Source organism: Oncorhynchus keta, chromosome 23 (genome assembly GCF_023373465.1).
Source record: "Oncorhynchus keta strain PuntledgeMale-10-30-2019 chromosome 23, Oket_V2, whole genome shotgun sequence".
In the NCBI taxonomy this organism is placed as follows: domain Eukaryota; kingdom Metazoa; phylum Chordata; class Actinopteri; order Salmoniformes; family Salmonidae; genus Oncorhynchus; species Oncorhynchus keta.
In genome coordinates, this window is record NC_068443.1 from 28783690 (window position 1) to 28807496 (window position 23807).

At 40.2% G+C, this 23807-nt stretch overlaps 1 protein-coding gene across 10 annotated transcripts in view; it reads right to left on the reverse strand.

Annotated features, from left to right (window-relative positions):
- Window positions 1-23807, reverse strand: part of LOC118402117 (astrotactin-1-like) — a 243218-nt gene that overhangs the window by 102817 nt on the left and 116594 nt on the right. For all 10 annotated transcript variants that reach the window (XM_035800041.2, XM_035800040.2, XM_035800037.2 and 7 more), the window contains 2 exons: window positions 18348-18475; window positions 3858-3962 (listed from right to left, as the gene is read on the reverse strand). In XM_035800041.2, coding sequence (XP_035655934.1) covers window positions 3858-3962; window positions 18348-18475 — 233 coding nt within the window. The remainder of the gene's footprint in view (window positions 1-3857; window positions 3963-18347; window positions 18476-23807) is intronic.

Genomic DNA, 23807 nt, shown 5'->3' on the forward strand with positions numbered 1-23807 from the left:
CGTGATAGAAACGGACATAAACCTGACACAGGAAAAAGCACAAATATTTACATGTATGATAGTATTTATTTTTACATTCCATATTCAGAGTAAATCAGTATGTCTATGAAGATAATTTTTGTTCGTTTTAAGGTCAAAAATAAGTAAGAAGCACATGCCGGTATTATAGAATACAAGCCATAAGCATATGATACACTTATGCTACATTTCAATTTAAATTAGAAAATATGTACAGTTTGTACTTGTTTGTAATTTTAGGTAAACATCCTAACGAAAGCTCAAGTTTGTGAAATGATAAGCTATGACTCCCTATGTTGTTGTGACAGTGCACAGACTATGATTAAAGTGCCATATGTAAACTTGAGGCTTTCTTTAAGTCTTAAATTGAGCCTTCATGAAATCCTCAGAGGGGAGTCATTGTAAAGCATTTACTCTTGCTGGTGTTTTTATATATTTGGGAAAACACAAAAAAACATGTATAGCTCTTCAACTGTTCCATTATCATTCGAGAGCCCTAGCATTAACATCCTACCACTCACAACATGCTAGTCTTACATTATGAAGCAAAACAGTCCTTATGTAAGATTGTGCTTTGGTATCAGGTGTAAAAATCTGTAATAATAAAAAAGCTGCTGAACTCCTACAATTAATGACACTCAGGAAATGGAATTCTAAAGGCTGTGGCCATGTTTAAAGGCAGAAAACTCTTATCTTATTAGTAATGGTACATCTATACATGTCATATTTATGCTTATACTCCACACGTGTGGCGAAGTAAACACAAAATGCTTACGGATAAATAAATGACAGACACGTTAAACAAAACAAATAATGCAAGTCATGGCATCCAAAAAGAAAACAAACAAATCCAAAAATCATTCAAGCCCAAATAAACTATTCTGCAATAACTTTCTGGCAGTCTGAAAACTCATGACACATTCATATAAAATATTTTTTTGCATGTTGATGTAGGCCGTTCAGATGCCGAAGCAACACAATATGGGACAAATATAAATAGTTCGAGGCTGCGGAGCAGACTTTTCTGGACCCCACTTCCCAGTGGCTGGGGGTCCTGGGGCTTCTGCACATCTCTGGGATTCTCTACGAGCACATTATCTGCTCTACTCTTAGTGAATTTCTCACTGTCAATCATGCATTTTACAGGTGGAATGCCCGCACAGTATCTGCATACCAACCAAACTGTATCCTAGAACTCAAGATGATCTAAATGCATGTCCCCATGAGACTGATTGAGATCAAATGGATGTTGATCAACAGTGTTGTTTTGAATGATGTACAGTGAACACACTTTAGAGATGTTGTTTACAAACTGTTGCATAGGCTACGTGTGTTTAGTTTAAATCAAAGCACATATTTTGCCTAGTGGAGTGCTCTGTTTTGGCCGAAAATGCGACCATTTGCACAATAATACAAAAATGACATAGGAAACGCGGTAGTGTTTTTTGTCTTACAGTAACGTTATACTATGATAAATATTCGGTTCTGTTATGTAGAATACTATCATTATATGATCTTGCAGAAATTGACTCAGTTTTGATCAAATGTTATTAAACAAGCACCATTCACCAGAGTAGCCATGTTCTCTATGAGTGGAGTGGAGGGTGAATAATGCGTGGTGGATGCTTATATTTGTCCTATTTCACACATAACATTTGGAGAGTGGGGTCACAGCATGGGTCAAGTGCCTTGCTAAAGGGCACATCAACAGATATTTCACCTTGTCTGCTTGGGGATTTAAACTAGCAACCTTTCGGTTACTGGCCAAATGCTCTAACCAATAGGCAACCTGTTGAGGGTTGGAGTGGAGGGTCCTGCACATGCACAGAGGCTTTGGGACCTTTAGTTGTCAGGAGGAAAGGTCCAGAAAAGTCGGATCCGCAACCACTCCGAAAAATAAATAAATAAAAATGACAAAAAGAAGAGAATCAAAAACTTCAAGAAGCTCTACAGCAAAGTACTGTCAACAGTAGAGTAGAGAGAGTCCTTCTAAGAAGTAGTGCTTCACTAAAAACCTATCCATAATCATCTTATTTCATGCCATTTTCATGGCAGGGCCTGTCAAAATATATTTGCTGAGATACAAAGTTATGTGGATGATGACAGTTTATCAGACCATACAGGGAGGTTGTTCTAAACCACGGCTCTGTGATGCAAATGTGGAATGCCATCTTTAGGCTTCAGGCCTAGTTTCCATTACCAAAATGTCCCTTTTTGCCTCTTAGGCATGTGCCAATTTTTTCTTGACGTCCACTGTTCAAGTGCGCATGTAACTCACTGCATACAAGATGAATAGAACCCTGCATTAATATAATCCTTGACTAGAACCCTGATTATAACCATTCATTAATTAATTGAACCATTTCAATGACTACAGCTCAGCATTTAACACCATAGTACCCTCCAAACTCGTCATCAAGCTCGAGACCCTGGGTCTCGAACCCGCCCTGTGCAACTGGGTACTAGACTTCCTGACAGGCCGCCCCCAGGTGGTGAGGGTAGGTAACAACATCTCCACCCCGCTGATCCTCAACACTGAGGCCCCACAAGGGTGCGTTCTCAGCCCTCTCCTTGTACTCCCTGTTCACCCATGACTGCGTGGCCATGCACCCCTCCAACTCAATCATCAAGTTTGCAGACGACACTACAGTGGTAGGCATGATTACCAACAACGACGAGACGGCCTACAGGGAGGAGGTGAGGGCCCTCGGAGTGTGGTATCAGGAAAACAACCTCACACTCAATGTCAACAAAACAAAGGAGATGATTGTGGACTTCAGGAAACAGCAGAGGGAGCACCCCCCTATCCACATCGACGGGACAGTAGTGGAGAAGGTGGAAAGTTTAAAGTTCCTCGGCGTACACATCACGGACAAACTGAGGTAGTCCACCCACACAGACAGCGTGGTGAAGAAGGCGCAACAGCGTCTCTTCAGCAGGCTGAAGAAATGTGGCCTGTCACCAAAAACCCCGACAAACTTCACTTCACTGCCTGTTTAAAGTTCCTCGGCGTACACATCACGGACAAACTGAGGTAGTCCACCCACACAGACAGCGTGGTGAAGAAGGCGCAACAGCGTCTCTTCAGCAGGCTGAAGAAATGTGGCCTGTCACCAAAAACCCCGACAAACTTCACTTCACTGCCTGGTACGGCAACTGCTCCGCTCTCCAGAGCGTAGTGAGGTCTGCACAACGCATCACCGGGGGCAAACCACCTGCCCTCCAAGATACCTACACCACCCGTGGTCACAAGAAGGCCAAAAAGATCATCAAGGACAACAACCACCCGAGCCACTGCCTGTTCACCCCGCTATTATCCAGAAGGCGAGGTCAGTACAGGTGCATCAAAGCTGGGACAGAGAGACTGAAAAACAGTTTCTATCTCAAGGCCATCAGACTGTTAAACAGCCATCACTAACATTGAGTGGCTGCTGCCAACATACTGACTCAAATCTCTAGCCACTTTAATAATTAAAAATGGGATCTAATAAATGTATCACTTGTCACTTAAACAATGCCACTTTATATAATGTTTACATACCCTACATTACTCATCTCATATGTATATACTGTACTCTATACCATCTAATGCATCTTGCCTATGCCGTTCGGCCATCGCTCATTCATATATTTATATGTACATATTCTTATTCAATCCTTTACACTTGTGTGTATAAGGTATTTGTTGTGAAATTGTTAGATAACTTGTTAGATATTACTGCATGGTCGGAACTAAAAGCACAAGCATTTCGCTACACTCACATTAAAATCTGCTAACCATGTGTATGTGACCAATACAATTTTGATTTGATTTGCTTTCAATTATGTGTTATAGTTACCTTGAGAGAGAACCCACTGGTTCAGTTTGACATGGTACAGGACAGACCTCAGCCTCCAATGCTGGATGAGTGGGTACCCAGAGACCTCACTGTAGTTCACCATTCCTGTAAGAGGCACAACATATCACATCACCTATAATTTTCCATTCCAGTTAGCAGGGCTTTGATGCAAAGTAGTAGATTAACAAAGAAAGAAACACATGTTAAGTACAGAGAATAACTTGCACAGCACATTCACAAAAATTGAATCTGTCTTAAGCTACAGACAAACAGTTGGCTGTCGGTGACAGATCATTAATACACTCTGATGGGTTGGAAAAACACTGATTCACACAAAAGCATGTAATGGTCTCAAGCACTTTGACATAATTACAATACCACCAGAGTGCAGCATAAAGAAAATGTATCACATTCTGCCCGCCTACAATGTCATTACGAAGGAGTTCGACGAAAACCTTCACTGGTTAGTCCCTCAAAAATGTACGTACAGATGCCTTGCTTCTTAGGGTAATGATTTATTTATTTTTACCTAACCAGGCAAGTCAGTTAAGAACATATTCTTATTTTCAATGACGGCCTGGGAACAGTGGGTTAACTGCCTGTTCAGGAGCAGAACGACAGATTTGTACCTTGTCAGCTCGGGGGTTTGAACTCGCAACCTTCCGGTTACTAGTCCAACGCTCTAACCACTAGGCTACGCTGCTGCCCCCAACAAGCTGACTTGGTCAGCTTGTTGGGGTTAACAACAAATCATCAATGGCAGGCAAAGCATAACAAATGTAGCTATATGTAAATGAAAATACATTTTGACGTGGCGACATTCATCATCCAAATCCTTTCTTTAGATGAAATTAAGCATTTCTATTCTACCTCTGGTTACGGTACAGAGTTAACATCCCTCACACATCACCATATGTAGCGTTGGCATGGTGCTAAATCATCTCATCTCCTATGGCAACTGTCAGCAATTCTGAGCTGTGCAAGGAATCACACCCATACATCAATTTAACTTTCCCTTCATGTTCTACACATCTGGAAGATGTCTGAAGACACAGTATATCCTGGGAGCTTTAAGAGATGCTACATTGTCAGTCGAAACATATGTGAAACGTAAAAGAGAGCATGTGAATCGGAATGATGGACCTTCCGATTCACAACTGTATGAGGACATTCTGGGACCGTGTCACAATATATCACCCTAGTAGGCAGCTACTAGTTCAGACACCCACCGGAGGACAGACACTGACAGAGTCGTTTTGTTCTACTGAAAGTACTATTCAATGAGAGCTGTAATATGGTATTGGTAATGTGGGATTATTGCCAGAACTTTCCAATTCAAGACTGTATGAGGACCGTATGGACTCATGTCACAATATATTATGCTTCTGAGAGACACTGAAATAGAGACTTTTTTGTTTTTAGTAATAGTGAAATGAGAGCCGTGTTGTCCTATTGGTATTGAATGGGTAATGGAGTTTGTGTTCCCCTGGAAAGAACACAAATACTGTGTAGAGGATCATTCTCTTTCAGTGTAAATAAGGAGTAATGCAACATATTTGTAATTTAGCTGGTGAGCCAAGTGAAATTTGCTCCGGTAACAGTTCCTTGTTTGGCAGGGGCTTGACATATTGTATGAACTTGATGAATAAGGCTCTAAATGTGATGTTCACACATTGTCCTCACCTTGAACAACATTCATTTATCCCTTCTTATGGGAAAACGCTCCCCAAACAATACAATTCCTGGTAGTAGGCACAGCGCTGCACTGTTCATGTCCCCTTATAAAATGAATAACAAGCCAAAACATATACAGCCCATATTCCTTATTTTCAAAGGCCTTGTCTCCCTTTACCCCTTGGGTGCTCTGCTCTCATTGTCTGACAGAATGAGTAATATGACTGAACTTCACATCACAAACACAAGTTCAGTCTCTAGTCGTCGCTAGTCATTTTGCCACGATGTGGCGAGCCTCGGGTGGAGTCATTAACATACACTAAAATGAACATAGATTGAAGAGAGAAAAAGATAGACACAAATCAAGGACTAGGAGGCAGAGGAGATCTGAATATCAAACCCTATGTTTGACCACCATGGATCTATGATCTAATATCCTGAGGGCCTTGTATATCTCTGTGCCACCACTGCCAAATCTTAAAAATCTAGAATCTTCTCTCAGGAAGATTCATAGCGACAACCACAGATGGAAGTAATCTTATGGCTCATAGAACCCCATTAACTATGGGACCCCATGTTCCATTTCACTCTTGGATAAGTCGAAGAAGGAATGACTGAGGAAAGAAGTGGAACACTGAGAATTACCTGACACTCCTCTACTAATCTAAGTGGGTCCCAAATGGCACCATATTTTCTATATAGTGGAGTGCACCACTTTTGACCAGAGACCCCAGGGTACTATATAGGTATAGGGAATAGGTTGCCATTTGGGACGCATCCTAACTGTAATATAGCAGCGGAGCCCACTCTTCTTCCTGAGGAAACTGATAAAAAATCTCAAGCCTACAGGAGGAGCAAAATGTTAGCTTTTGAAAAGATGTATGGGAATGGCTGTACGTAATGCCTTGATAATCCAACGGCTGTCACGTCTACTCCCGCTCCTCCCCTCCGGCGTACGACGTCGCCGGTTTACTAACCACCGGTCCTGGGAATCATCATTACGCACACCTGGACTCCATCACTTCACTGATTACCTCCCCTATATCTGTCACTCCCTTAGTTCTATCCCCCAGGCAGTATTGACTATGTGTTTCGTGTCTGTACGCTACTTGTGTTTCTTGCATTGTTCCGTTTATTATTAAACTCACCACTTACACTTGGCTTTCGACTCCCAGCATCCACATTACAATGGCAAAGATTATGGTATCATATACGTTGTTGGACTAAATCACTAGGCCTTACCACTCACCTCTCCTTGACCAGGTCTTCTCCAATGAATCATTTCCACTACCTCTCAACAGTTTTCATAATGTTAGTCTTATGTGGTCAGTTGATCAGTATTTTATAGGTGGTGCCCTCTGTTCCATAACCATGTTCATTACAAAGTATACACTACACTACAGCATCCATTGTACACCTACTGTAGGTTATATTGAAAACATTTATAAGATTTCTAATATTCACTCTTTTAAATGTATGTGGAGATGCATATCTGCATATTTGTCTGCTACTTGAAACAAGAAAGATAATTTGCATAATGGACAGTAATCAATTCAAATCATATTGAAAAAAGACAATCATGTTAATGCATGTGTTACTCCAGTGAAGGTCAGATATTCGGAAAGTTTAGTTTAGCATTAAGTTAACAACACAGAAGTTTATTTGTTAGAATGGTGCTACTGAACATATTCTGAACACTACCTCTCTGCTCTTCTGTAAAGTTTTGATTGAAGACGGACCAAATTAACAAACCAGGCAGGAGGCCTTGAAGCCCCACTAAAAGGATGAAACATTAAGACTGCAACAGTAGGAACGTCTCACATCTAAAGAATCCAACAGATTGAGGCCATTCATAAATCAGCCTCAGACTAATTAACGAGGCAGATTTTGCATCCAAAATGGCACCCTATTCCCTATATAGTGCACAACTACTAGCCCTGGTCAAAAGGAGTGCATTAAATAATAAATCGGGTGTCATTCGGAATGGAACCAGAGAGTTTTTTTTATTCCAAGGTGACACCCTTTCCATTTTAGCATTGTCAAAGGTACTGTAGGACTAGGAACTGTCAAGGTCTTATAAAATATCTCAGCGATACCTCTGTTCTTTAGCGATCACTAGGCCATATGCTGCGGCTTTAATTGAGAGGGACTTGGGGAGACTCTGTGTCGCAGTTTGAATCACTGCCATTCTGCTTGCATCAACGGTCAAACCACAAACCACCAGTTCAGTTCCCACCAAACCCACCAAACACATTCCCCCCCAAAATGTAAAATGTACTATAATCCTGATGCTAGAAATGAACAAGCAGCTCAACTAGACTGTAATGTCAGTCAATATAGACTTCTGAGAAGTTATTTACCTGTGTACTGTCCAGGCATACATAGATCTCTGTAGATGTCTCCTCAGAGGAGGCCTGTAGATCCCAGAGGAACAGGTGCGCACCATGATGACAGTCTTTTTAAGGGGCCACCCTTAAGATCCCCACTCCCATGCTGGGGTCCACACTGTATTAATTATCACATCTAATGCTGTCGGTTAATTAACCGCAGGGAATGGCTCAAGCAATTAATCAGTGTCAAATAATAAATTAAACCCCAAATGTGATTACAATTGTGGGCTGCATCCAAAATGTAAGATGAATGGAGCTTGGTTTTTTCAAGTATGCCAGAAATTGTCTACTACTCACAGGCAGAGTGCACAGTAAATAAAATAATTGTCATGACTCTCTCTCCTTGGTGAGGATCAAAAGGACCCATCAGCTACACACATCTTTGAGGATAGACAGACCCTGTTTTATGACTTAAATACCTAGCAGAAACTCTCCCTGTGGCTCTGCAGGATTGGAAGGCCGAAAATCCTTTGTTACACAGAGAGACTTTGCCGCCAAAAACTTCAACACCAAACAATGGACACTGGAACAATATATTTCAACATCCGAATGTTGGGAATGATGAGAGATGGAATATGGAAAATTCATGTCTATTTTGTCATAAAAATGATCAGAAAGACGTTTTTAACCGAAATGCTGTAACTTTAAGAGCTTTCACACTTTATATATCAGATTTACATCCAAATGTTGTAAAGAATTACATGATTGAACATGAAACAATTTTTCAAAAGATAGAAATGTGATTTTAGCCTTCTAAATGAGAATTGTGTTTCATGCAAACTTGTGCCCAGTCAGTAGCCACGCCCAAGTGAGCTCATAGTTTGTGTCAACTTGACCCAACGCCCTCTAAGACCAGAGTGCTTGAAAGGACTTACTAACAAAATTTACATTAGACTAAAACATGCCGGGTTGCTGCCGGCGTGTAAAGTGGTCCTAGCTGTACCCTGAATAATCAACCATTGAGACCAGAGAACGTGAGGCCGTGGTGCACACGTTGAAATGGTTAGAAACTTTGTAAACCAGACCAAAAAATGCACCGTCTGCAGCTGTGCATGTAAAGTAGTCTAGGACATTTGACCAAAGACGAGAGGGAAGAAGAGATCCCTCTGACCACCGTGTGGTTCATCTGAAGTATCTATTCTAACGAACACTCCAGAACAAAAGAAGCCTACAACTAAAAGATGTTGTGACCTCTGAGGGACAACCAGAGACTTACATCAAACCACTTCCCATAGAACCATCGAGTTCAACAGAGAGACGAAAAAGACATCCATGCGTAAATATATACAGTGCAGTTCTTTTCCCGAATGAGCGGTCGTTCATGTCCAAGGTATTCCTATTACCGTGAGTGTAGCTTCCAAATGTATGTACGACAAGGTAACTCTCTTTGTCTCTACCTCTCCTTACATACCCCTCCCTTTCCATTGTGTAAACGAATGGTTATGCTTTTCTTCGTCCACTAGGGACCTGTTTTCATTGTATTATGTATGTAATCAATAACCTTATGCTGTGTGTTTATGTATTCTGTATGAGGATTTAGTTTGTAAATACATAATTAAGCCCATTTGTGTATTGCTGATTAATCACTTAGGTTATGGTTCGTGCAGATATCCAAGAATTGTGCGACGTTCAGATTGTGACTGGTGAGGTAATAACTAATCATTGACTGTTATTGATGTAATATATTTCTAGAGTTTAAGTAGGGAGATAGTAACTCGTTAAATATTGTTTCCCATGGTGCCCCAAATTCCTAATGTGTTAATTGTTACATGATTAATTTAATCAAGTATCAATTAAACATAGTAGGTAATTATTCGATAAAAACAGTCAACACATTAATGGTAGTCACTTCTCAACACACTGTTGTCAAGGAAATGTATATGTGTAACTACAGTAGACACCTACTGCTAGTACATTACAACTGAAATATGACCTATTAATAGTACCAATGATTTTACTTCCATTCTGGAGAACATCACATCATTCTTATGCAAAGTTTTATACTCGATACTCCATAAAGTATACAGTGTCTTCAGAAAGTATTCATACCCCTTCACTTAATCCACATTTTGTTGTGTTACAGCCTGAATGCAAAATAGATTAAATAAATGTTTTTCTCACACATCTACACACAATACCTAATTTACATAAGTATTCACACCTGAGTCAATACATGGTATTTGGCAGCGATTACAGCTGTGAGTTTTTCTGGGTAAGTCTCTAAGCATTTTGCACACCTAGATTGTACAATATTTTCCCATTATTCTTCATAAAATTCTTCAAGCTCTGTCAAATTGGTTGTTGATCATTGCTAGATAACCATTTTCAAGCAGATTTAAATCAAAACTGTAACTTGGCCACTCAGGAACATTCACTGTCTTCTTGGTAAGCAACTTCAGTGTAGATTTGGCCATATGTTTTAGGTCATTGACCTGCTGAAAGGTGAATTCATCCTCCAGTGTCTGGTGGAAAGCAGACTGAACCAGGTTTTCTTCAAGGATTTTGCCTGTGCTTTGCTCCATTCCATTTATTTTTTATCCTAAGAAACTCCCCAGTTCTTAACGAATACGTGAGGTAGCCTAGTGGTTAGAGCGTTGGACTAGTAACCGAAAGGTTGCAAGATCGAATCCCAGAGCTGACAAGGTAAAAATCTGTCGTTCTGCCCCTGAACAAGGCAGTTCCTAGGCTGTCATTGAAAATAAGAATTTGTTCTTTACTGACCTGCCTAGTAAATTAAAAGAAAAAATATAATATAAAAATAAAAACATACCCATAACATGTTTCAGCCGCCACTATGTTTGAAAATATGGAAAGTTGTATTCAGTAATGTGTTCTAGTAAGCAAAAAAATGCAATTGTTTTAAGATGGTCATACCATGGATCCTTTAGCTATTTTAGGACGCCTTGAGGTATAAAATGATTGGATAAAATATTGAATTTGGCCTGTAATACTACAGCCCAAAAAAGACAGTCAAAATATAAATAATAAGGAATAAGGTTTTGAAGTGTCTGTCTACATCTAAAATATATATTTAAAAAAACATAACCTCTTATTTTTGTAGACACAAAACTACCTCAATTCATTTGTACGGGTTACCTTCAGACGAGTCCTGTGACAATTGTGGGGGTCGTCGAGCAAAATTAAGAACACCATCGTGTTCGTTTGGACCGATTTTCAGAATGTCTCATGGTCTGACAAACACCGCTGTAGCTCGGCTACCATCCACCGCAAATACGGAAGGCCGACATAGGTAGATGCCGTGGATTGAAACCTGATATCTCTAGCTTAAACGGACATATTTTTATGGGGATTTTTTTATTATGTTACACGGATGTGTCAATAGACTCTTAAGGAAAAAAAACTATTATTGCACTCAATGAGTTCATGCAACTTATTATGTGACTTGTTAAGACATGTTTTACTTATTTAGGGTTGCCATCACAAAGGGGTTGAATACTTACTGACTCAAGACATTTCATCTTTTTATTGTTAATTAATTTGTAAAAAATGATCAGGTATTGTGTTTAGGCCAGTGACACAAAATGTCAATTAAATACATTTTAAATGCAGGCTGTAACACAACAAAATGTGGAAAAAGTCAAAGGGTGTGAATACTTTCTGAAGGCCCTGTACATTTACTGAACATGAGAGATGCAAATTGGCTAATTCCGGGAATTCAGGTTTTTTTTTTTGCATGTGAATGCATGAGCAAGCCTGAGTTTGATTGCGTATTAACATAGCAATTATCTTTGTAGCTACGGAACACGCTCAGCTTGTGTAGTAAAACGAGGTAACTTTATATGCCAGTCTGTAAATTCAAATTGCCTTGGCAAGTAAACAATTAACCGTGCAACCAATTGATAGCATACGAGGAGAGAGAGGAAGATGATTTTAGAATGTTAAACAAGGCTCTCCTAAGGGTGACACAATTAGGTCGGTACATTGAAAACAGACTATAGTGGAAGTTAGTAGAAGGTTTAGAGTTTATTTTAACATCACCTTTGTTGCTGATAAACACTTGCTTTTTTTTAAACATATCACTTTGTCTTACCTATTCGACACTCGCTAAAATACATTTACATTGTACGTGTTTCTAACTGGCTTTCAGGTTTCATACAAATGGCTCAGTCTATCAACTCAATCAACACTTACTGTCACGCTCTTCATTTGTCAGGCTAACATATCTATGATTAGCCACACCAGGATTATAGATCCTATTTCAATTGAAGCTTCCAGTAAAAGTTTAATATTGAACACCGGAGATTGTTGAGCTTAAAGTTTATTTGTTCTTTACTTCTCCGAAGTCATGTACTCCAAATCACACCTCAATTCAACTGTTTTTTTTCAGCATCTGAAAACAGCTAGGAAGACAAGAGGCAAGGAAATTGCAAATAAATCTATCAAACCTGACTGTAGTGCTCACATTAACCGTTATGTCTTTGTGAATTCTTGAAGATTCTAAACTATAGAGATAAGATATTGGCCAATAAAAGAAAAAGGACTGGTGCAAAGGCCCAGAACCACGGAAAATACTCAACAAAACATTGGACACAAAAACCTGAGACAATGCACATGTACTGAATGGTAAGTGAGCGGAGTTGACAGTAGCTACTCATGGTTCCTGACCCTTCCAGTAGGGAACTGCAACAGAAGTATAATAAGTAACACTGCAGGTCAAACCATGGCCCAGCCGAGGAATTACCAGATAATAAAACAATCAGGCCAAAGCCCAAATAACAGACGGGGGGGGATGCCCTGAAATAACCTTTTAAAGGCTGAAATGCAAGGGTTTCAAATATAGCATTATCCAGTAGACTGCCTTACTCTATAGCTATAGACAGACACAGAATCATATTCTATAAACAGTTACAGTAGCGGTTGTATGGGGAGGTGAGACAAAACATGCATTGAACACTAACAGAAACCCCAGAAGGCATGACCTTCTTTCCTGCTACCCATTACTTCAAGAGCGAATAAAAATATAGATTATGTGGCGTCTCAATGCTAACACATTTAAAGGAAACATTTTCTGGACACTCAGTGAGGACGGTACACCCCTGAGGGATAACTAGCACAGACAATATAGAAATAATATAACTTCTATTCAGTCATGAGCATGTTACAACAAATATATGAACTTAACAGCTACAATTGATATTTTTATTGCTTCATTTTGATTAATACATTTTCAATCAAATTAAGTCCTTTGGTTTTAGACTCGTGGAGGCTGAGTAATTCATTTGGTTGAATGCCATTCCAGATTAATAATCATACCATTGTATTAATGAATCATGTGCGCTTTATTTGGTGGACCTGGGATTGATAACTACACTTTATGTGCACTTTATCTCTCTAAGATATAGGAGGAGTAAAGTAATGAGAGAATAATTAAAAGAAGTTACTCAGAACTGTAATGGATTCTAGTAACTGGATTATCAGAAATACAGAATGTGACCCAAACGGACAAAGTTTGCTGCTCTTGTGTAATGTTGCATCTATTATCTGTAATCAACCCTGTTATTGCATCAAGATGATCTTATCTGTCTGAGATTGATAAAACTTGTACGATTTCACGTTTATTTCCAGTGCAAGACAGAAATTGACTTCCAGACATGAACGCACACACCCAGTCACACACACATGCACAAACATACACCAAAACAAAGAAAATAGGTAAGCCAGCAGCAAACCCGCCTCTGATATTATTAACTTAGTGGAGGAAGACACATTTTCTGGCCCTGTGTGAAAACTCAGATTGTTATTGGTATATGAAAGCTATTTTTCAGATGCTGGTTGAATCTGCATGCATTAAAGCTGCTTTTGGGAGAGTTTAGAACAGTGTATATAGACCTCTTTTCTTGGCCAGGAGGTCTCAATCTGTAAAGTAGAAGCGTATGTAAATGTAAAGGTCATTTCCCATTGAGACAACATATGCAGCATTTACCGTGAAGACAGTCTGCGCTAAAAACGGGAACATTGTCTTTCATTTTAAAACACGCTGTAAAGCTGAACTTCCGCAATGCCGATTGAGTAGAGACCTAAATTAGATTGTCACGACCTGCCTGCAATGTAACCGGAAATGTCAACATCGATGCTGAGAGATTGTTGATTGGATTTATTGGGTTATTACAAATCTGAACCTGTCACTTTTGCTTCAAGACTTGTCTTCAGGAGATTGTCTGCCTTGTATGCATGTAATAACACAAAGGAGATACAAACCCAGCGTGTCAGTCATTTCTCCTAACTGGCAACAGTACCCACTCCTTTGATGATCACAGGCATCTAATCTAGTGCTCGAGCACAAATGATTGACACTGTGTACTACTTCACCTGTGGTCTTTCCCATTCTACCTCTCTGAATTGACACTTTTACTATACTCATTCAGACGCTCACACACATTTGAGTCAATCTGAGCTGTGAGAACATGACAGCCAATGCCTTTGTGAGAGAGTTCCCCGAAGACAATCAGTGAAAACCCAGCTGCCCTCCCAGCCCCCACAATACATACCATGACTGCCGGTCCTTCTTTTTGCTTTAAAAGCCAGAAGGACTGCTCCCTTTCTCCTTTTCTTCATCTTATGGGACATCTGCTTAGTGGCAGTGAAAGCATACCTGCCTTCTGCTTTCCAATTAAATCAAGATGTATTTGCTTTTCAAAGCCTCACCTCCCTCTTTTCTCCATTGGAATAATTGATGGAACCCACTGGCCAATGATGAATGACTTCCAACCCAGAGATGAATAGGAAGATGAATGCATTGCCCTAGGAGGGTTGGAGAGGTAGTGCAAGGAGTGCTGACATGGTGACAAATACACTGACCATGGCACCAACCTGCCTAAATCAGCAAGGGAGGGTGGCAACCGCTCAAGAGCACCGCCAGGCACATCCTCATTGCCTCACTCCTGTCTCATGGACTATTAGCTAAGTTAGCAATTAAATGCCAGGTGCAGTAGATCCAGTGTTTCTGCTATAATACGATCAAAGTGAAAGGATGCATATACCGATTTACACATTCAGGACGGTGTATGTTCAGTTAAAGGCTGATAAAGGAGAATAGCCCTTCTAAGGATCGACATTTCAGGTAACTTGAAAGATCAATACTACTGTGTAGGATTTCAGCCAGCATCGGATAGGCAATTCCCTCCATTGTGAAATCTAAATGACATCTGCAACGAATCACTCAGACATTGACATTTACAGTATCTATTCCCAGTGTGCAAAACTGGTCAACAATACATCATTTTAACCAGTTTTTCTCACTGGGATGTTTCTTGTTGATACTTTGAGACTAGTGAGGTCAAAACTGTCATTTTCTCTTGACTATTCTGCATTTGACTATGCCACATTTTAGAACAGAGAGCAAAACCCAGGAATCACTGTACCTGAAAGGGCCCCAAGTAATCCCATCCCCATGTATGCATAAAAATGTATCCTACTGTGTAAGATAAACTCTAATAGAACTGTAGCTGCAGGACTATTACAGCATTATAGTCTGCATCCTAAATGACACCCTATTCCCTACATAGTGCACTACTTTTGAGCAGAGCCTTATGGGCCCTGGTCAAAAGTAGTGCATTAATTGGGGAATAGCGTGCCACTTGGATCACAGCCATACTGGGGCATGGTGCAGTGGTAATGGGATACTGTGCTGTGGCTCCCCTCCAGCCCACAGCAACCGTTGGGGGAAAAAAAGTTGTGCTTCACAGAGGGACAAGGCCCTGGGATGTGATGACAGCAGAAGATCCATTAAGATTATACTTTTCTAATATCCTCTGAAGTTTCCAATAAACTTCAAATCTTAACAGATGCCAATCTGTCCTTATTGATTGTCCATTACTTTGGAAATAACCTTGGAAATGTGGTTTAGAGTGAGGTGCACTGTAGTGTCTAAGCCATCTTCTTTGAGAGGTCATATAAAACATTCTGAATCCTTAACATTACTGTGGATTCCCAAAAAATAAAAGGAGATGGCATCTCCCACAAAAGAACGCAATTACTATGGATTTTGTTTTTCACACCACTGGACGCATCGGGCCAGTTGCATCCAAACATAGGTACCATAGTTACCGTAATAATTGTATAGTACCGAAGGTACTATAATAGTGCTGGATGGTTACAGTATATATACAAAAGTGTGTGTGAACACACCCCTTAAAATGAGTGGATTCGGCAAATTCAGCCTCGTTGCTGGCAGGTGTATAAAATTGAGCACACCGCCATGCAACCTCCAAAGACAAACATTGGCAGTAGAATGGCCTTACTGAAGAATTCAGTGACTTTCAATGTGGCACCGTCATAGAATGCTACCTTTCTAACAAGTTAGTTTGTGAAATTTCTGCCCTGCTTGAGGTGCCCCGGTAAACTGTAAGTGCTGTTATTGTGAAGTGGAAATGTCTAGGTACAATGTCTCAACTGCAAAGTGGTAGGCCACACAAGCTCACAGAACAGGACAGCTGAGTGCTGAAGCGTGTACAACTCGTATGTCCTCGGTTGCAACACTGACTAATGAGTTCCAAACTGCCTCTGGAAAACTGCCTCTGGAAGAAACGTCAGTACACAAATGGTTCGTCGGGAGCTTCATGAAATGGGTTTCCATGGCCGAGCAGCCGCACACAAGCCTAAGATCACCATGCACAATTCAAAGTGTCAGCTGGAGTGGTGTAAAGCTCGCCGCCATTGGGCTCTGGAGCAGTGGAAATGCGTTCTCTGGCGTGATGAATCACCCTTCACCATCTGGCAGTCCGACGGACAAATCTGGGTTTGGCGCATGCCAGGAGAACGCTACCTGCGGGAACGCATAGTCCCAACTGTGAAGTTTGGTGGAGGAGGAATAATGATCTGGGGCTGTTTTTCATGGTTCGGACTAGGACCCTTAGTTCCACTGAACGTAAATCTTAACGCTACAGCATACAATGACATTCTAGACAATTCTGTGCTTCCAACTTTGTGGCAACATTTTGGGGAAGGCCCATTCCTGTTTCAGTATGACAATGCCTCCGTAGACAAAGCAAGGTCTACACAGAAATAGTTTGTCGAGATCAATGTAGAAGAATTTGACTGGCCTGCACAGAGCCCTGACCTCAACCCCAAAACCTTTGGGGTGAATTGGAATGCCGAATGCGAGCCAGGTCTTATCGCCCAAGATCAGTGGCCGATCTCCGTAATGCTCTTGTAGCTGAATGGAACCAAGTCCAGGCAGCAATGTTCCAACTAGTGGAAAGCTTTCCCAGTAGAGTGGAGACTGTTATAGGAGCAAAGGAGGGATCAATTCCATATTAATGCCCATGATTTTGAATTAAGATATCCACATACTTTTAGTCATGTAGTGTATATGCTCATTTCATAATTTCCACTGTGACAGTTTGTTTATAATATGCTAAATAGTTAATTGTCCCACTGCAAATTTGATGGTGCTTTAAGACAACCATTATATTGTACTGACTACTGAATGACAGCACTGCAGCATACTGTATAGTCACAGCTTCACAGTTTTCACAGAACATATCTAACCATTGGTTGGGCGTACATCCTTTTTCATTTTTACATTTACAGATAAAACGAAGATCAGTGTCTTTCCATTTCCAGGAAATTGGATGGAATGGGATTTCTCTCAAGTTGAGTAACCCAAATGTTAAATATTCTGTTAAGCTCCCTGTGCAGTAATGTTGAATTGGGCAGTAAAATATTTAATTGGTCAGTAAAATGTTGCACAGCGCAACATCAGCAGCAAATGGGAGCTGTGAATGGAAGGATGAAAGATGCATTACATTGAAGCCTGAGTCATTTGGTTGGAGCAGGGAGGGATCTTTTCCTCTGTTAATGAGGGCGTTTTAGATAGAACCTCTGTATTCTGTCCAAACGGCACAGCTGGCATCATGTAGTGTGGAGAAGCACTAGACAGAATTCTGATCTGAAAGCAGTAGCACAATCCATAATCACCCCTTTTTCCTCATGAAAAATTATTTTGTTTAATACCTTCCCCCATTTCCTTCCAGTTCATTATTTACATGATTATCTGCTTGGTAACATGGCGTACTGTGTGAATGTGGATTGTGTAGTGTGCTTGATGCAAGCACACACGTTTTGAAAAGGTTGTTGAAGGCTGATGTGGATGTCGTGCAAGTTTTATTAAAATACAATCAAGGTTATATGACAATACGGTTGTGAAGAGAACATCTCAACATTCCAAATAGCAGTGGTTCAAAAGCATTATTCTTTTTTGGTGGAAAACAATTTTTATTGAAAACAATTGACCCTCGTGCAGCAAGTCATGCTGTACTTCAGTACATGTACTGTACCTTCCATATCTGTTTGCATAGTTTCAATATGCTCAACATCAAAAAACAACATATGGTTATTGATTAAAACATATACTACTAAATGTACATACTCTTATCATACATAGATTCTGTAAACGTATCCCTACCTGTGAGATAGTCTGGATCAGGGACTGGGTCTGACAGCTCTTCGTGGCACTGCACGTCGGTTGGCACTGATGCCACCACCATGCCATCTGGGAGCTGCTGCTCGATGCCTCGGGCAAAGTTCTTCTGCCTGGATTAAGGATGAGACAACAGCCTATTTAGAGCCCCACAATTACTCACCCATCCAACTAGGCCTTACGAGGGAGACAGGGAATAAGGCAAAGAAGAGACTGTACCTGCGTCCCAAATTTCGCCCTATCCGTTATACAGTGCACTACATTTGAACAGCTCTCTATGGACCCGGGGCAAAAGTACTGCACTACATGGAACACGGTTCTATTTGGGATGCAGCCACAGCTACCAAGAGCTTATGAGGGCCTACAGAGAGAATAAGGCAGAGAAGAGCCAGTGTCAATCATGAGCACATTGCAAAGCAGTATCTTCTGAAGTGAAGAGGAAGGTCAGCAACTCTTGGAGAAAAGTGGAGATAATAAAGAATATTATTGTTAAAACCAACACGTTTCAGCCCATAGCCTTCATTAATTTTTATCCTAGCAGATCGTTAAGAGAAAATCCGTAGGAAATATATGAGCATGCATGGAAGAATCAGAGACATCGAACATGTCATTTTTCATTATGTTTAAATATCCTTTTATTCTGTGATTCTCCAGTTCCAAATGCTAATGCTAATGCTATGCTAATGTGTTCATGTTTAATACTGCTCTTCCTGGTATACTCATCCCTGTCTCTGCTCACTAAATTCATTCATTACAATGGTGGTAATCTCCACTCCAAAGTGTCCATTCGAAAGTTTGAAAAAAAGTGGATATTAAAGGCCAAATGACTTTGAATTGAATATGAATAAACTGTAGTTGCTACATCTTTCATTTGTCCTATAAAAGGATCAGCGAGGAACCTGAAAAGTATATGAAAGCCTTATTGCTTCATGCTGACTTTTCTGCATTCATGGTAAGAGACGCTGGTGAAGATTTGAGTTTGAAAGGTGATCCTTAATCTAAAAATCTTGGTTTCTCCTAGAAAGCCTGAATCATGAATAACCACATGTACTGCATGAGGATACCTGTTACAAGGATTTTTAGACCAGACAAATAATGAAAGACAATCCATTCAATAGTGAAATAACTTGTGGGAACAACTTTATAAAAAGAAAGCACCCACACAAAAAACACACAAATAGCTGAGCAATGGCTGAGCGACTATTTAGTCGATTCTTCTGACCTGAAGGTTAACAGCCACATCTAATTTAGAAACCAAGAATAAACAGCATTATCTTAAAATACTCAAAACACAACTTTCCATAATTGGGTTGAAACAGGAAAGGTGTGGGATGCAGTTACAAACCCCTCCTATTATTCATATATGAAGGAAAAATGACTGATTCTATTGAAAGGACCATTTTGTTATTTCCACATTCCAAACACAAATGTCTGTCTTGAAGCAATAACACTCCCAGCATCCCATTACTTAATATATTCTTACAACCACCTCTAAAATAATAATTTATCCCTTGAAGTAACACATTAGAAAAGGTTTTGATAACTGTTAACTGCAATAGTCCTGTCAACATTTAAAAACCATAGCAGTGCCAGTGACAAATATACTTGATCTTCTAGGGACTTAGAGCTAGCAGGAAATGGATGTAACTGTAAAATGGATGTGCATATTTAGCTAAAATCTTCCCCTTTGGGTAAGGCATTGTGTGAAAATTAAACCTGGGCCCATATCCACAAAGCATGTTGCAGGGGTAGCCCAAATAAATGCTTCACAGAGTTCAAGTAACAGACACATCTCAAAATCAACTGTTCAGAGGAGACTGTGTGAATCATGCCTTCATGGTCAAATTGCTGCAAAGAAATCACTACTAAAGGACACAAATAAGAAGATGAAACTTGCTTGGGCCAAGAAACACGAGCAATTTGTCCTTTGGTCTGGAGTCAAAAGTTGAGATTTTTGATTCCAACCGCCATGTCTTTGTGAGGCGTGGAGTGGGTGAACGGATGATCTCTACATGTGTGGTTCCCACCGTAAAGCATGGAGGAGAAGGTGTTATGGTGTGGGTGTGATTTTCTAGTGACACTGTCTGTGAGTTATTTAGAATTCACGGCACACTTAGCCAGCATGGCTACCACAACATTCTGCAGCGATACGCCATCCCATCTGGTCTGGGCTTGTGGGGCTATAATTTGTTTTTCAACAGGACAATGACCAAACACACCTCCAGGCTGTGTAAGGGCTATTTTACCAAGAAGGACATTGATGGAGTGCTGCATCAGATTACCTGGCCTCCACAATCCCCTGACCTCAACAAAATTGAGATGGTTTGGAATGAGTCTGATTGCAGAGTGAAGGAAAATCAGCCAACAAGTGCTCAGCATATGTGGGAACTCCTTCAAAACTTAAAAAAAAACATTCCAGGTGAAGCTGGTATAGAGAATGCCAAAAGTGTGCAAAACTGTCATCAAGGCAAAGGGGGACTATTTGAAGAAACTCTAATATGAAATATATTTTGATTTGTTAAACACTTTTTTTGGTTACTACTGTACATGATTCCATTTGTGTTACTTCATAGTTTTGATGTCTTCACTATTATTCTACAATATTGAAAATAGTCAAAATAAAGAAAAACCCTTGAATGAGTAGGGGTGTCCAAACCTTTGACTGGTACTGTATCAAAATAATATTTTAACAACTCCAACTGCATGTGGCGCAGGAACCACTGACTCGCTGCATTTTTGTATTATCAAGACACCTGCTGGTAACTCTTAACTGGTTAGGTCAGCTAATGCATGAGGTCTCCTAATTATCTGTTGACTAGGTGGGACTCTTATGACTAAAGAGGCTTCATGCATAGCTTTTATTTTTACCCATAAGAGTAGGAGTAAAATGTCTCTATTCTCAGTACTTATAACCAATTTTCTACTCTGAGACACAATGTGGATGAGGACACTGCAATAATGTATGCCATTTCATTTGTATGGCCATTCCATTGACAGGGGTAAGGAAGAGAAACACATTGTTAACAGTAATTAAAAGCATGGAAATTAGACTCACACAAATCCAATATGCTGCTTTAGGCATAGTATAACAACGCGTATCGCTTGAGCAAAGGAACTAGAAAAAAGCTACGGATAATGCACCTTGGGCCTTGAAGGTGGAATGGTTTTAATGTGCCATTGTCGTTAATTAGTATTGTCAAAAAGGAGGTATACCGGTATGAAATATGCCATTGTTAAACTGGCTTAAAGCCAAGTCCATATTAGCATAGTTAACTGCCAAACTTTATCACAAATTACTTTTCCTGTGACCTCAAAATGTAAAAGCACAAAAAAAAAGTATGAAATTATGTGCACTCACTGCTGTAAGTCGCTCTGGATAAGAATGTCTGCTAAAATGTCTAAAATGTCAAATATAATTGTGAGTTTCTTTTGACTCTGGTCTCTAACAAACAATTAAAAGTAGAATTAATCAAATTATAATCAGTTGTGGGATGAGATGAGCAGGGATGTCAAAAAACGATTTCAGTTTCTTTTAAGATCTGACGAATTAAAGTAAAAATTGTATTTTGGGGTTTCAGGATTTCAGCCAACTTTATAATTTCAATGATGACATACCTCATACCTTTGATTGACATTGAAACTTTTTGGGGGGTGGGGGGCGCTCATATCTGACGACAAGTGATGGAATGACCCTGGGGTGGAATCTTTACAGGGTCCAATAATAGAGGCAATGGCCTCCAGTGTTCAATATAATCAATCTAGCTCAGACAGACATTTTATATTTTAATTAAGCGAGTAGATTAAGGTGTTCCTCCTCTGAGGGGGTGAGAGGAGACACCCCACCAAGTAGTTTGGGAATGTGGTCTTAATCATGATCCCAAGCAGGCCCTGATGAGAACAAAGGGCAGTAAAATATTAATTAAAACCTGCTCTAAGCATGTTGTGTGGAGGAGTGAGAGAGAGAGAACAGGGACAGCAAAGAACGAGGAGCCAAAGGGGAGAAATAATGAGAAGAGGTTGCCTTTTTAACTCACATTATTCTAATGGACTTCATTGCCTCCCTCAGAGACACAGAGATCTAGCAGTGGGAGATCGCATCACTGCAAAGTCTCTAGACATCTCAGCTGAGATCCCATCCCATCTCCCTCTCTATGCTCAAGAGAAGAACAAAATGTAATGGAATATTCCCTTATATGTGCCTTTGATAGAAAACTCTGTGTCTATGCCGGTCTCAGCCACATAAAAGCTCCGGCTAAGATTGTGTGACACCTCTTATTTACCTCCAATCCTCCACAGAAAACTCTGAAACTTTTGAAATAATAATTACCAAGCCAACTCTGAAATTCAGCCGGGTAGCATGAGTGATTCTGACAACGACATCTACCTTTTTTAAAAACATGAAAAGTGTTTCAGAGGCTGGTGAGCATGAAAGCAGAGCCCACAGCCCTGTGTGGATAGAATCAGACGCAGCTCTGTGGCACAGCCTGGAGCCTGACCATCCAGCACGCTCTGCTCCCGCTGACTGGGTACAGGCTAGCCTGATCTTATTCCAGCAACACCGGCTGTGAAGAGCCAGTGGGTACCTGCTCACTCTGCTAGATGTGTCCTTTAATTTTCTTCCTTTTGTTGTTCCAGCCAGACTAAATAAAAAGGTAGGGGTAGGATGCCTCTGTTTCAAATAAATAAAAGATCAACAGTCAAACTTGACTCAGAGGGAATGTGCATATTTTGTCTAGTTTGTGAAACACTCCGTGTACAGTAGAGTGCGGAAGAGTTGAGCTTGGGAGTTTGAAGAACCAAGCTTCCATTTCTATCCAGCAGCTATGCACTGTATGTGGTTTCTGTGCTTTCCAGAAATTTGAAAATAGTCATAGTTGAAGTTCCATTACTCTTTACACATTACATGAATGATTAGACAGTGTTTAAATGTCATATTCTTGCCTTTCATACGTTTACTGTCAAAGAGTGAAACAGATGTTTGTGACCCTCCAGAACTGTGGGTTCGGGCTTTGAAGAAGCGCCAATGAAGCTCCAAGCACCAGGCTGGTGTGAGTATGAAACAGAATAATACCGTTTTTTCTCTACTTTTTTTCCAGGAAAGACTTTGATGACGTCTCTCATGGTGACTCTCTTTGGAAACCATCCATGAGTCCCACAATAACTTATTCCTTTCCATGGGGTGTCAGTAAAATGGTCAAAATGTTATTTATAGTGTTACATTTGATTTACCTATATAGTGTAAAGACAATCCTTCAAGGCAATATACATTTTGAAGTTGGTTTGGCCATTTTCTCCTTTGAAATAATCCAAATCTGTAACATTTGTTTCTAATTGAGAGAATGTTCATTCATATTTTTCTAGATTCAATTTGAAATTCCCTGCACTGCTACATCAGCAGTAATATTTACATCCCAGCACTATTCCTCCTATGTATCAACGTTGACT